Source organism: Cuculus canorus, chromosome 3 (genome assembly GCF_017976375.1).
Source record: "Cuculus canorus isolate bCucCan1 chromosome 3, bCucCan1.pri, whole genome shotgun sequence".
In the NCBI taxonomy this organism is placed as follows: domain Eukaryota; kingdom Metazoa; phylum Chordata; class Aves; order Cuculiformes; family Cuculidae; genus Cuculus; species Cuculus canorus.
In genome coordinates, this window is record NC_071403.1 from 76,475,553 (window position 1) to 76,491,341 (window position 15,789).

The 15,789-nt window shown below is 47.2% G+C and overlaps 1 protein-coding gene across 1 annotated transcript in view; it reads right to left on the reverse strand.

The window, feature by feature from the left end:
• FOXA2 (forkhead box A2) overlaps nucleotides 1-9,496 on the reverse strand; it is a 34,021-nt gene extending 24,525 nt beyond the window's left edge. The window contains exon 1 of the mRNA XM_054064130.1: nucleotides 9,329-9,496. Within this exon, the coding sequence (XP_053920105.1) occupies nucleotides 9,329-9,381 (53 nt within the window). The 5' untranslated portion in view covers nucleotides 9,382-9,496. The remainder of the gene's footprint in view (nucleotides 1-9,328) is intronic.
• Nucleotides 9,497-15,789: the final 6,293 nt, after the last annotated feature.

Below are 15,789 nucleotides of genomic sequence, written 5' to 3' on the forward strand. Positions count from 1 at the left end.
TTAGCAAAACCTGGCTTAGCAAAGCCTGCCAGCAAAAGCTAAGCAGGATTTTGGAGCAGCAGTCCATGCACTGCAGGCAGAGGCAGCAGCTTCCTTGCCAGTGATTAAATGTGATAAGAAGCACAAGCAGCAGTTGCTGCATCTCTCCAGTCACTTCATCAGCCATGTGTTTCCACTCAGCACCCTCTTCATCCGACACGGTCACAGGGAATGCAGCAGTTTTTGGAGAGAAAACACAAAATCATAGCATGATGGATAATAAAAGCAGGCATTAGTTATCATTAGGAGACCCTCATCTCCTCAGTACAGGAAAGACATTGAGGTGCTGCAGCATGTCCAGAGGAGGGCAACAAAGCTGGTGGAGGGTCTAGAGACCAAGTCTTGTGAGGAGCGGCTTCGAGAACTGGGATTGTTTAGCCTGGAGAAGAGGAGACTGAGGGGAGACCTCCTTGCCCTCTACAACTACCTGAAAGGAGGTTGTGATGAGGTGGGTGCTGGTCTCTTCTCCCATGAGACATGAGAGGAAATGGCCTCAAGTTGTGCCAGGGGAGGTTTAGATTGGATATTAGAAAAAAATTCTTCACTGAAAGAATGGTCAAACATTGGCACAGGCTGCCCAGGGAAGTGGTAGAGTCACCAACCCTGGAGGCGTTCAAAAACCATGTAGGTGTGGCACTTGGGGACATGGTTTAGTAGGCACGGTGGTATTGGGCTAACAGTTGGACTAGATGATCTTACAGGTCTTTTCCAACCTTCATGATTCTAAGATTTCCATAACTATCCTGAAAGAATTTTTCTCTTTTGTCTGTCCATGAAATACCACATCAGCAACAAAAGGAAGTGCCATGGAAAGGTGAAGTCATCTTCACTTAGGCTCCGTGTTCCCCAGCTGCCAGGAATGAAGGGAGGGCACAGTCCCATTCTGAGTGTTTGTCAGGAAGGGGATAGAAGAGCAGTACTGGGAAACTCTCAGCTCTGTCAAGAACAGGTATGAAACAAAAGCCAAGGCTGCAGCAGGCAGAAGGCAAAGGGGCTTCATTGCAATGGCAGCACTGCACCAGTTTGCAACAATTAGCAGTATGTCTACATATGCAAAGCTAACACTTCCTCACGTTAGGAAACAAGTCTCTAGCCTGAAGGCGAAAGGAGAAGTGATTTCTTTAAGGTCACATAAGATTTCTCTGCAACAGAGAAGAGCCCCTAAGGCCCAGACCAGTGTTTTCATAGCACAGGCAACACAGCTCTCCAGAACTGGCTAGCAGAAGTCTCTGGGGCAACAAATGCACACCAAAGCAAATCAGCACTGCCAACACAGAAGCACCCAGCAGTTTTTTCCAAAGCACCCACAATGGTGTGCCATCCCCACAGAGTCTACCAGGTCCCTGTGTTCAGAGGATCACTTTAACCAGCCCGAGTTTCAAGCCAAGGAGCAATGTGGCAAATGTTGGGGCTACTGCCTGGATGTACTGAGTCCAGTCACCTAAGATCTGTAACAGCAGAAAAGCAGTCACACACCCAGGAAGCCACAAGCACCTTCCAACACCTACCTCCACCAAAGAAATACCAACACACTTATCCCATAAGGAAAGGCCCTTTGCACCCTTTAAATGGGAGTTCACCCTGGCAAAAAAAACCGACCCGAGGGGTCCTTGTTTAGCTGTTAATTAATCCCCCAGCTGTGCCCTCTGCCATGTCTTCAGCATCCACAGGCTCCCCTGCTCTCTTGTCACCTGGGCCCAGGCCCTCAGCTGCAAATTTGGAGTCCAGACATATTTGGGGACCATGGCAGGTCTGCTGGCAGCAGGCACTAGAAGTTCATGGCACACAGGGATGAGAGGGCAAACACAAGCTAAAGAGAGCAAAATTAGCCTGTTTCCTAAAGCTGGGGCAGAGGAAAAGCCATGTACTGCATAAAACCTAGGACTATTTCCTTGCAATTTGTCAACTTAGAGATTTTCTACAAATACCAGATACTACAAACTTTAAAAACTCAAACTGGGTGATCCCAAGGTCCATAGCTCCCCCAAGACATTCAAGCATCCCCGTGCTCACAAAGATACATACAGCCCCAGTGAGTAAATCCAGCTTTCCCCTTTTCACCAAAATACACTCTAAGAGCTGGTCAGGGTCTGTGCACAGTGGGGCAGCTTCCTAAGGGTGCAGTGTGCCTGGCACATTTCGGAGCAATTATAAGATTAAGGTTAAAGATATTTCTATGAAGCAGGCAGAAAGAAGAAATTTCCAGAGCACGGCAGAATGGTAAGAGATTTTCTTCTCCCTGACAAGTCCTGATCCTAATAATATTATCATTATGCTGTGATATGTAAAAAAAACCTAAAAAACCCAAAACAAACTAACAAAAAAAGCCCAAAACCTTAATTCTTGTGATTTGGGAAGAACTGAAGCAATTCCTAAGTGTTGCTACAGGCAGCAGCACAGTATAGAGGGAGGCTTTACACAAGGCTATTCCCTTCATTGAAGGGCTAAAAAAAAGGAAAGTGGGGCTGGGGGTGCACCAGGATGGGTGTTGGTGATGGGGAACAGCCCTGGCAAGGGGTTCAGCATCCCCTATCCCACAGCAGCACATTCCCTGCATGAGACAGAATGGAGGAGGGAATGTGACAGGGGATGTCAAGTCATGGTCTTCTGAACTGCGCTGGCAGTGGAGCCGATGCGACGTGTTTGCACCAGGATGTTTTAGTTATAAGAAACATCTCAAAGGCTGCCAGGAACTGTTCTGATTCAGCTGATTTTTTTCAAGCTTTTTGATAACTCAAACTATTTGGGAGGGAGGGCTGCCCTGGGTCCCATCCAATTCCCCCTTCTCTCCCTCCAGCAAGAGGAAGGTATTTTGCCCTGTTTAGCAAATGAAGCATTTTTTTCAGTCATTGAACCCTGGGTTTGTTTTCTTTCCAGTTTGGCTGGGAAGGCATAACTGCTGTCAGAAATCTAAAATACAAGTGAGGTGTGTGTGTGTGTGTTTTTTTTTTTTTTGACACAAAATAACTTGTGCTGCTTTTCCGCTACCCTTAGGTTCAAACCCTCCTCTCACAATTGTTGCTGCAGGGATGATCTGGGGTTGGTTCTGGCAGGGAGAAAATGGCTTGCAGCCCCCACAGAGTCCCCTCATAGAGCCCCACATGGGGTGGCAGGCTGGGGGTTTGTTGCGATCCCCTACCTGGAAAGAGGAATGTGAGTTTCTGTGGTCCCTTCAGCTTTGACAGAGACAGAAAAGCAGGGCGAAGGTATACCCACTACATTCTTATGAGCTGGAGGAATGTTAAAAAGAACTCAAATGGTTTGTCCAAGTTAGTGTTCCAGGGTGAGGTCATACAAATCACTAGGACTTATTTATTTATTTGTAATTCTGAGCAAACTCAGCATGAAAAGAAGAAATTCAATCCACTGCTGTGGAAAATACAGGAAGGGTGAGGACATTGGCACAAAAGGGACAGATCTAGGAAATACTTTTGCAAACAGCTTATTCGCTTAAAAATGTGTGTGTTGGCCAACAGTAAACTGTTAGTGATACTTGGATCCTGGTGGTACTTAGGTGCCAAGGAACATTTAATAACCTTTGAGACATTTAACAGGGCACATTATTAGCCTAGGCACTGTCTGGTTTGACAGACCCTCCCTGGGTTTTCTTTGCAGCCATGAAAGCAAGAGCCTCACCTTTTATTACTACGGTATTGCAGCAAAGCTTGGGTGCTGGTGCTTGGCTGGAAGGAGAAGAGCAACTTGTGGGTCATGCCCTCAGGCACAAGCCCCGCATGTTGAGAAATGCAGCTCCATGGGGAGAAGCAGAGGCTGCCCAGGCTTGGGAACATGTTGACAGATGCCTGTAGTAGAGGCTTGTACCAAAGCAGTTATTCTGGGGTCATTTCTCTGTCTACTAATTTCAGGGAAAATTTCCCATGTTAGAAAACATCTTCAGAGCTGCCCAGACAGATTCATTACCAATCAATTTAGGGAAAAGACAAATGCTTCCTTGGCTCTATTAGAAAATGATGAATGAACCCACAGTTTCAGCTCCCCACAAGCAGCAGCATTGCAGAGGGGGGTGAAGGCCACAGCACCAGCTATGCTGTGTTCAATGTTCCAATGCCACTTCACAGCAAAAAATCACAGTGAGCATCCTTCTGCCTTAACATACCACTCAGATGCTGAGCATCACTTCAAAGAGGTTTCAAGGGAGTCCCAAGATGCTTTGAACCAGCCATGGCATCTGATGGTGCTATGGGAAAGGTGGAACTCCATCTGGGTGGCTCTGTTTGGGACAGCAAGGGAAGCAGAAATCAGTGGAAGAAATCCCCAACAGTCTCAGCAAAAGCAGGTTGTTATCTTTGTCAGCAAAAGCAAGTCATTATCTTCTGCAGTGGCTGTCATTCATAAAATGACATCCCTACAGACATAGGGGAGGGAAGTGGCAGACACAAGGCAATGGGGAGCTGGGAAGTGAAAGCAAGGAGGAAATCTAGCTCTGTGGAGCCACGATGCAAGCTGCCAGCCGCGAGCTCTCTCCAGCACAAAACCAACTCCCATGCAAGGTACCACCACTTCACATACCGCTGGCAGTTTGTGGTCCTGGGCTGGTGGATGAGACCACTGGATTATGCTAGAGGTAGTCTTCAGTGGAAACGACAAGAAAAAGCAATATGGAGTTTGTATGAAAAACAATATCTCGTTCTAGCTCTGCAGATCACAGAATGGACCAAGCCCATAAGGTCATTGCCTGGGAGAAATCATAGAATCATTAAGGTTGGAAAAGACCTCTAAGATCATCCAGTCCAACTGTCAGCCCAATACCCTGAGTGCCACACCTACATGGTTTTTGAAGGCCTCCAGGGCTGGTGACTCCACCGCTTCCCTGAGCAGCCTGTGCCAGTGTTTGACCACTCTTTCAGTGAAGAATTCTTTTCTAACATCCACTCTAAGCCTCCCCTGCCACAACTTGAGGCCATTGCCTCTCATCATATCTCTTCTTACTTGGGAGAAGAGACCAGCATCAGCAGATCCCCAAATCTTCACCACAGGGCCAGGGTGAGCCCTGGGGAGATGCTTTAGCACTGGAGGTGTTTGTCTCAGCCTGCCAAATCTTGCCTGGCCCTGAGAAAGAGAAAGAGAAAAGGAAGGATCATGCAGTGTATTTCTGACTCCAAACACCCCATCTCCTGCCATCATGTGTCACCAGATGGCACTGCCACCATCAGCTAGATGAAGTGATGGCAGTTGTGCTGTTATCACAGTATTCCGATGGTTCAGAGAAGAGCTGGAGCCACATCAAGCAGAGGTAGAGAAGTGAGCCAGTTGCCTGCACATCCCCTGAGAGGCATAAGCATGGCTGTGCAGTGGTGATGCCCCGCTGTGGGGAGCAAAACCCTGCACTGAGCTGCCCTGTGGTGGAAATCAGCATGGACCTCTCTAAACATGAACAATAAAAAATAATTGAATGTTTAAATAATATATTTAGCCAATTTTTCCACACTATTCACTCTTAATTTTCCTTGTTGCTTCCTAAAGCATGCTGCTTTTCAGCACAAAGCAGGGAGTAAAACAGCTATGATTGGATGGACCCAGCATCAATGGAGAACCAGGCACCTGAAATCCCAGCACCTCCCTGCACCCTCCATGTAGCTGCCCTTCTCTTAGGCAGAAAGATGCCAGAGGGGAAGAAGAAAGCTAGTGGGCTGGGGTTTAGCTGGCTCCAGCACTCAGCACAAATTAATAGCAGACCAACTGCAGGGAGGCACAATTTTAGAGTAATTTATTTTGTTTTAAGGGCCTAATAACTTCCAGCTGGTGATTTGTAAATGAACTGGTTCCTCACAAAAACCTGAAATGAAGCATTTGACACTGAACCCTGTTTTGCTAAGGCAGGAATTTAACACTTGTGTCTCAGCAGAGGGAGAAGAAACACAGCACGGAGAACAGGGGAAGGGAGAAATGCCTTTCCAACACGTATTAATGAACCTGTTAACGGTGAGGAGTAATTGAGCACCCCTGCATGCAGCCCATGGACCTCAGCGCAGAGGACCCAGTGTTGTCAACCCAACATGTCACCCGTGGCCACCACAATGGAGAACTCTGCATACCAGCAGATCCCTCCATGATGCTGAATTACCATGGCTGTTGCAACTAGAGCACTCAAGCCCCCTGCGAAACACAGCAGCCCCCATTTTTGTGGTGAGACCCCATTCACGTGCTACAGGAGAGGGGAGCTGTGGAATCCAACGGGAACTCCATCTCGCTCGGGTCACACAGGCTCCACATGCTGTTGCTATTCTCCTGTGATACCATCGGTTGTCTGGACCCAAGCATCACTAAGCAAGTACATCCCCAACCACAGGGATGCAGAGTGTGTGGCCAGTGCTAAGAGAGGGGAGAGCTGTTTACCCTAGGAAACTTATAGCATTGAAAAGAAAAGCTGCCTTTGTTATTTCAGGGAAGGAACAGAGAGGGAAAGAAATCTCTTCTAAAACTCAAATCTCAGTAAAAGTGCAGTGATATGGATGTTCTCAGTTAACGCATGCAGCAGGACTACTTTCAGCAAGGCTGAAATACTAGCTCCTCTGAAAGAAAGAGACTTCTCCTATACATGAAACACCAGGGAACATTCCAATGTCACAGTTTCTCTACAATTTGGGTGTTTTTCTGTAAAAGCAAGGTTGCAGGAAATTGCTAAGCAAAAAAAACAGTGCGGGATGTGGGCAGCGAGATGACAGCAGTACAGCTCTCTGAGGGTGCAGGCAGTGGGATTCTGGCAGTGCAATTCTCATGTGGACACCCCTTCACCACCCTCGATAGGCTGGAGGTCCCGGCAGAGGCCCTGACTGCATCCAAAAGGGCTGGAGTGGGAGCACAGGGACCTGCCATGAAAGCAGCAGGACCACACCAGCCTGGGAGCAGCCCACCATCACCACCAGCCTTGCTCATTGTTTCCCTGAAGGTTCCTAGTCCTGGAATTTCCTTTAGAGGTGCAGAACAATATCAGGAAAATCAGTTTTTCTTTTTTTCTTTTTTTTTTTTCTTCCCCCCCCTAAAAAGCTGATGGAGGCCCCTCTGCCCTCTGTGCAATAACATCCTCTGCAACCTAGGTTCCCTGTCACCCTCGGATCACCCCCGGCAGACTGTCAGATTTCTCATGGCCAGAGCGATACTGGTTTCCTCTTGACTCCCCATGCCAAGCATTCACAGCCCCCAACCACATCATACCCTGGGCAGCCTGGCCATCTCAGAGGCAGGGTTTTGAGCCTCCTCCTCCCACTGCAAGATCCTTGGCCATGCAGAGGGCCTCCTGTCCCAACCACCAGCTCTCTTTGGGAGCAAAAGTCTTTGTTGAGGTGCTTGCAACCCTCAGCATAACATGAATGCAAATGCTGTGCTTCTCAAATCGCCTCCAGATTAAAGCCGAGACTTCCCCTCACAGGGAGAAAGAAAAGCTGCTGCTGAGGTTACAGTCAGGAGCGGTACCCAATTTCCATTCCTTAAGCTTTTGTTCATATATACTACCAAACATAACCCAGCAAACCCATGAGAAATATTTAGAATCATAGAATCATAGAATCATAGAATGATTTAGTTGGAAGGGACCTTAAAGCCCATCGAGTTCCACCCCCGCTGCCATGGACAAAGACACCTTCCACTGGATCAGGTTGCTCAAAGCCCCATCCAGCCTGGCCTTGAACACCTCCAGGGATGGGGCAGCCATGACTTCTCTGGACAACCTGTGCCAGTGCCTCACCACCTTCACAAGAAAACATTTCTTCCTAAGATCTAATCTAAATCTACCCTCTTCCGGTTTAAAACCATTACCATCGTATCCCTGCACTCTCTGATAAAAAGTCCCTCCCCAGCTTTCCTGGAAGCTCTCTTTCAATACCAGAAGGTTGCTATAAGGTCTCCCTGGAGCCTCCTTGGGGATGAACAAGACCAACTCTCCCAGCCTGCCCTCGTATGGGAGGTGCTCCAGCCCCCAGATCACCTTTATTGCCCTCCTCTGGACCCGCTTTAACAGATCCACGTCTTTACTGTTCTGATTTAACACCTACAGTGGACCCAGGGTTTCATTTCTGTGGTTTAATGGACTCCCATCACAATGTCTCTCCTACTGTGCTACCCCCACATTTCTGTATGTCACCTACTGCAGTGGTTTGGATATCTCCTCCTAGCGATGGTGATCAGAGACACCCACTTCCCAGCCCATCTGGAATGAAAATTGCCATTTATAAATGGGAAGCATTTCAGGCAATACATTGAACCCTCTGATGCTCAATTTAAATTTGAGAACTACTTTAACTTTTAGCCAGACTAAAGCCCCTGAAACTCAAAGGTATCAATAAGCAAAGGTCCTTTCAGTAGCTTTTCTTTCCAGGGGCCCTACCTCGTATAAAACTGAAGGCTTTTCAAGAGCAAAAGCTTTTTTTTTTTTTTTTTGTTTTCCTGAAAAAGGGACTTTTCCAGTCCACTTTTGCTCTGAGTGGTTAACAGTTATCATCAGAAAGTACCAGATTCCTTTCCAGTATCTCACTCAAACAATTACTTAGATCAAGAGCAGCAATGAAACAAGATTCAGGGTTCAACACCACCACAACCAAAGCCACCATTAAGATAACATCTTGACAATGTTTCTTTCATGCAGACAGCAGGGCAGGAAAGCAGGTGCACACAAAAATGTGCTGTCCTCAGGCAGAAGCCTTCCAGCACCCACCTCCTAGCCTGTGCTGCCCACATGGACAAGGCAAAACCTCCCTATCATGCTTGTGTTCTCAGGATAAACCTCTGACCAGTGTTCCCAACTCGATTTCCTGAGATAACCCAGAAAAAAAAAAAAAAAAAAAGTAAAGATCCTTTTCTCACTGCAAACACTGGCTGTCCCAGGGCCAGGGGAGCTGGAGGTGATGCTATCGGTGCCTCCCAGCCTCTCCACCCACTACCAACAAAGGCAGGATGCGGCATCTGTCATCTTGCAGCTTTTGGGATGGGGTGGACCCTGCCCTGGCGCTCTCCAAGTGTTTACATACCAGCAGCCGCCCATTGTGCATCTCCTTGTCCAGCCACTCCCATAGCATCAACCATTCAGCCATCTGCCTGCTGCAAGTGGCTGGGAGGGAGAAGGCTGAAGGCACGAAGACTGCCTCTGATGCTTCCCCAACCATTAGACAGGGCTCAGGCTGGCTTTCCCAGCCACTCTGAAAAAGCATCCTCACCTCAGCATCACTCCAGCATCTGCTTCTCACATCTTTCCCATCATGGTTATTCCGGCAGACAGCTTGGAGTCAGGCAGTTTTCTGGGGAGACTGCAGCTAAAGCTTAGCCTGCTCCCTACCTCTGCATCTTGTTGTTGCTCCCTTGGCCAGGCTGCAGACCCATGGGCTCCATCCATAAAATCAAACCCCTTATTTAAGATCCTGAGTTTTTCCTGGGGATGCTGTGGCAGGTTGGGGGTTCACAGGTCACTGCAGAGCCAGGGTGGGAAGGGTCCAAGAGAGAAGGAGCCGAGTGCTGGCAGTGGGGCAGCAGGGAGGAGCATCCTATCCTGTGCTTCAGTCCGACACCCGAAGGGAAGGGTGGGGGTGACATCCTCTCGGATGGGGGACAGCCATAACTCATGCACTGTTGATCTACCGGACTTCTGTGAATAAACATGTCCAAAAAGCTATCAGATATTGCAACAGCCCCTATCTACCCAGGATCTGACCTTTCCTTGCTGAAGGGACCAAGTGCTGCAGACAATGCAGCACTCGAATGCATGGTGGGGAAAACATCCCATCCCTGGAGGTACCAAAATACAGTGTCAAGAATCAGTTTTATTCACTGTAACTGGGAAATTAACCAGGTTTTCTGGAACCCTAAGAATGCCTCCTTCCCTGGTTTTGCATAGGAAATTTTACCTCTTCTGGGGGATTCAGATCCAGCTTTTACACAAAATGGGTCACTGTCTGGGGGTATAACAGAGCCCCAAGGCCATAAAGGAAGCTAGCAGAACATTTTCAGTAAAAAAATCATGGAATCATTAGGTGGGAAAAGACCTTAGAGATCATCAACTCCAACTGTACCTGTCTACAGCTAAATCATGTCCCAAGCACCTCATCTAACCGTCTTTTAAACACCTGCAGGGATGCTGACTCAACCACCTCCCTGGGCAGCCTCTGCCAGTGTTCGATAAAACATTTTTGTGAAGAAATTTTTCCTAATGTCCAATCTAAACTTCCTCTGACACAGCTTGAGGCTATAAATCTCTCAGGGTCTGGGGGAATATCATGGGGTGGGAGATTTTCATGCACAGGGGAGCCTTTGCTTACTTTGAAAAGTAAAAACTTATTTTTTATTAAAGTGCAACTGCTGGAAGCAAAGGATTTTCATGAAAATGCCAGAGCTGTCATTGGACGTACAAGACATTTGCTTCTGTTCGCACTACAAAAGAGAAGGCAGGAGAGAGGCGCTACCCTGCAGGCCACAGCCACACCCTGCTCGGCTCTGCCCTAGGTGAGCATGGGGCTCCCAAAGGGCATGGGCTGTTCCCAGTGTTGGTCCAGCTCACTGGGCTCCCCAAAGGTGTGGTGCTGCTTCTGATGTCTGCTTTCCGTAACAAAGGATATGTGCGCTCTGCCAGGAAATCCCCAGCCCTGCAGAAACTGGCCACATCTCCACCACCTCTATTGTCATTTGTATGAAACGTGGTTGTTTTTTTTTTTTAACAAAGATGATTTGTAGGAACAGCCATGTGCTGCAGAAGAGCAAAATACCTCTAACGTGTTGTGTAATGTTTTGTCCTCTGGCAATGGAGCTGGGCTGAATTTCTCAGCAAACATTTTGGGAGTATGAGCAAGGCAGCCGTAACAGCCTTCAGGGCACAACCAGGTGCTAATGCTTATTTCTTTTTTCTCATTGCTTTTACTGGGCAATTGCTTGGTGATCACTGACTGCATGACGTTTAACAAGAACAAGTGCTAGATTTTGCACCTGGGTCACGGCAGCCCTTGATGTCCACACAGACCTGGGATGAGAGACTGGAGAGCAGCCCTGTGGAAAGGGATTTGGGGCTTCTGGTTGACAGCAAGTTGAACATGAGCCAACTGCGTGCCCTGGCAGCCAAGAATGGAACCATGTTCTGGGGTGAATGAAGCATGGAGTTGCCTGCAAGTTGAAGGAGGTGATTGTCCTGCTTTTCTCCCCACTGGTGCAGCCCCAACTTGAGCACTGGGTGCAGTTTTGGGTGACACAGTGTAAAAAGGATCTAAAGCTACTGGAGAGAGTCCAGAGGAAGCCACAAAGTTGGTGAAGGGTTTAGAGGGGAAGCTGTATGATGAGCGGCTAAAGTCACTTGGTCTGTTCAGCCTGGAGGAGACTGAGGGGAGACCTCATTGTGGTCTGCAGCCTTCTCACAAGGGGAAGAAGAAGAGCAGGCACCGATCTCTTCTCTCTGGTGACCAATGATAGAACAGAACAGAATGAGGGAATGGCAGAGGGTGTGCTGGGGAGGTTTAGATTAGATATAAGGAAAAGGTTTTTCACCCAGAGGGAAGTGAAGCACAGGAACGGGTTCCCCAGGGAAGCAGTCACAGTGCCAAGCCTGACAGTATTGAACAAGCATTCGGATACCACCCTCAGACACATGGTGTGAATGTTGGGTTTGTCCTGTGCAGGGACAGGAGTTGGACTCAATGATCCTTGTGGGTCCCTTTCAACTCAGGACATTCTATGATTCTATGATTCTATTATTCTACCTTGTTAGAGGAGAATGTGTGCAGAAAAATTCAAACACAGACAGCAACCACAACGTTGAGGGATGGTTTTATTCATCTGGTTCCAGTAAACCCCTTACCACTCATGGATGTGTTGGAAGATATCTGAATCCTGCCTGATGCCAGGTGCATCCTATTCTCCTTGCTCGCTGGTACCCAGAGGTGCTCCGTATTGCACAGTAGACAGAGCTGGGCAACACAGGCATAGGGGTGTCTTTGGCCGTGGACAGCTGTGATAAGGGCGTGCCCAGCTGTCAGGTCATATTTTGGAGCACTTCTTTCCAGTATGAGCTCTTGCTTTTCATTTAGCTAATTGTGAGAGAGGGCTTTCTGGGAAAAATGTAACAATAATGCCATTTAAAATTTCAAACACGTGGGTGGGATTGATGCCTCTTCCCTAACTTCAAAGGGCAGTGATGATGCTCAGACTGTACAGACGCTGGTACTCCACAGACTTTGAAGTTGGGCAAGCACTTGGGCTTTTCTGATGCTGCTCTTTGCCTTGAGCTGCCAGTTCTTGTAAGACAGCCATGAAGCATCTCACATCTTCTCTGTGGGAGCCAGAGATTTTCAGGAGGAGCCCTGTGTTACTCTGTACCATTGCACAATCAGAAGCCCAGAGCCTGTATTAGAACTCCATTGGTTTCAACTCATTTTCTGTCAACTCTTTTTGAAAGCAGTAACTGAAGAAGACACATTTGCCCAGAAGGAAGGGTGGGATATGCAGTGTGACGGCTGCTCCCACACAAAACTGGAAGCAGCAAAATCCTGTAATATGATTTAACGCATTTTAAATATCTCTTCCTTCTGTGCTCGACTATTCTGCTCCAGTGGTAATGATATGATCTCATTATCTCATTTATTCATTTTTTTAACTCATAGAATCATAGAATGGTTTGGGTTGGAGGGGACCTTAAAGATCATCCAGTTCCAACCATCCTGCCATGGGCAGGGCCACCTCCCACTGCATCACATTGCTCAAAGTCTCATCCAGCCTGGCCTTGAACACTTCCAGGGGTGGGGCAGACACAACTTTTCTAGGCAACCTGTGCCAGTGCCTCCCCACCCTCACAGGAAAACATTTCTTCCTAATATCTAATCTCAATCTCCCCTCTTTCAGCTTAAAACCATTCCCCCTCATCCTATCCTTGCATTCCCTGATAAAGAGCCCCTCCCCAGCTTTCTTGTAGGCTGCTTAAGTACTGGAAGGCAGGTCAAATTGAAATTGTGAAATTTAAATTTAATTGAAAATTGAATTTTAATTTGAAAATTGAATTGATTTTTTAAAATTCATAATTTTCCTTCTGATCAGAAAGATGCACAAAGCGAAGTTGGACAGCTGTTCCCTGCCAGCCCCACTGGCAATCAATGCTGTCTGCTGTGATGATGTTATTGCATTTGGGTGCAACATGCCCTCAGAGGGCCATGTGCTCAGAGGCAACTGCCGCCCTCAAATATGTTGTGGGGTCTTCTGCTGAGCAGTCCTCTCAGGAGATCACTCTTATTTAATGAACTAATACAACTGTTAATTTCATAACGTGGCAATTAAAGTTGGACAAGCTGGATCAGACATTTGAGTCTGATTTCCTTCTCCTCCTTCCTAACTGCACAATATCCCAGCAGAGGTTTTGATATGCAGAAGTTTTTCCTTTCTGCATAGCTAAAACCAGAAGGGAATGTCTATGAAGGCTGCAAAGTAAATATGCTCAGGTTTTATATTCAAGCTTGAAAGGCTAAGAATGGAGAAAATGCACATTTGGCAGTGTCATTTTTATATTAATTCAGCTCTCACTGCAGGGATTGACCTATTTTTATCTCCGAAAGCAGCTCCTGGATGCTGACAAAGTGGTTGCACTTTGTAATGGCAAAGCAAACTCCAGATCTCAAGAATGTGCCTTCAGCCCCAGCTACCCACAGGGTCTACCCTGGCAGAGACGGCTGCAAAGCCGTCAGCATGTTTTTGCTTCTAATCAGATAAGAAACCAGATGTAAGTTGGTAATAGTGAGATAATCAGCCATGGGGACCATTAACTGAAGGAAATGGTATGTTCCTCATAATGAGAAATGTTTACATCAACATTGAGATATAGAAATTTGGCTAATTCGACACAGTCTCATGTACACATTCCTGCTGGATACATCCATATGCAGCTCGTCCAGAGCAGCATCCCTGGTGCGAGCTCCACCAGCCACACCATGGAGCCTGGCAAGGGCTGGAAACTTTCTTTGTACAACAGGGTATTATCTATTTTAAACTCTATTTTTGAGACATTTTCAAATTGGAGTACTTTACCTGTTCCATTTTGAAACTGCATCTATTTTTTAGGACAAGGTTTAAAAAAAAAAAAAAAAAGAAACAACGCAAAAAACAGTCTAAAAGGAAAAAAAGCACAGTCTGTTCTGCCCAGCACTATGTTTCATTGGATTTTCATTTTGATCAGAGGAGAATTTTGATCAGGGGCTGGAGAACAAGTCTTATGAGGAGCGGCTGAGAGAGCTGGGGTTGTTTAGCCTTGAGAAGAGGAGGCTGAGGGGAGACCTTATTACTCTCTACAACTACCTGAAAGGAGGTTGTGGAGAGGAGGGAGCTGGCCTCTTCTCCCAAGTGACAGGGGACAGGACTAGAGGGAATGGCCTGAAGCTCCGTCAGGGGAGGTTCAGGTTGGATATCAGAAAAACATTCTTCACAGTAAGAGTCATTGGGTACTGGAACAGGCTGCCCAGGGAGGTGGTCGAGTCGCCTTCCCTGGAGGTGTTTAAGGAACGGGTGGATGAAGTACTTAGGGACATGGTTTAGGGAGTGTTAGGAACGGTTGGACTCGATGATCCAATGGGTCCTTTCCAACCTTGTGATTCTGTGATTCTGTGAACAAGGCATTTTTGTTGGCTGTTTTGAACTCCTCTGGCTGTATTTCAAGGTGTATTTTTTTTGCTGTTGCTGCAAAAAAGAAAAAAAAAGCAACCACCAGCTGCCTTTTGCTGGAAGATTGGGCAGGGCAGGGCGGAGGCTTGGGTTTACAAATATTGAGCTGGCAGTGATTGCAGGTTGCTGTTAGAGGGAATGCTGCTGGTGCGAGCACATGCGTGCACGCAGCCCCAGTTACACGTCGTTCACATCAGGCAGGCCTGGAAAAGGGCATGCTCGCATACCGGGTTTACATGGCTGTAAGACAAGAGGGTGCAGAATCAGGTGGGTGGACACTTGGCATCCAAAAAAAAACATATTAATGTTCCAGCTTGTCCTATGTTTGCAATAAACTGGTGATGAAAGTCAGATTTCACCTGGCAAAGCCAATTTTTATTATTCCAGGCTGTGGATGTTGAGGTTGGGGGGTATGGTTTAACCAATTTAAATACCACTTGATGCTGTCTTGGGTGGGGAGTGACCCGAGTTTTATTTTAAATTAACCATCTGGAGAGCTTCACTTGCTGGAAGACAGGTTGATTTTGCTTCTTAGCAAATTCAGTTAAAAGAATTCGCTCACAGTGAAGAATCTCTCATCTCAAATCTCTCAGCAACATGAGGTTTGGAAGGCAAGAGGGAGAGTAAAGTTCGGTTAGCTTAGCACAGACAGCAGCACCAAGAGAGGGCTTAAAGACATTACTGCTGGTCATTCTTCCAGACATGGAGAGCACTTTGGCTTACAAAACTCATGTTCTGCAAGCACTAGGGGCAGGATCCCCTAGGAAGCCACCTCAAGCAGGAAAGCTGCTCCCAAGCTGCTGGAGTGGTGCTTCCCAGGGCACTGACTGCCCTGTGTCAGGGCACCCTTAGCCACCTACAAGGAGGCTGTTGTGGCACTAGTTACCACAAAGTGTTCCCCTGCAGCCAAAGCAGTTGCTATTCACCTCTGGTTCTCCCCACCCAAATCTTTTCCATGGAAGGACTAGTACCAACAGTACAATGTGGGCAGAAGTCCTGCTCTCTGTGAAGGAGTTTCCTCGTTTACGGTAAAAGAGCATTTAAAAGTTTCCTGTTCCTCCTGGGAGGTGGAGGGGGCCGATGTAATCTACAGGCAGTTTCATTGTTTTATTACACATT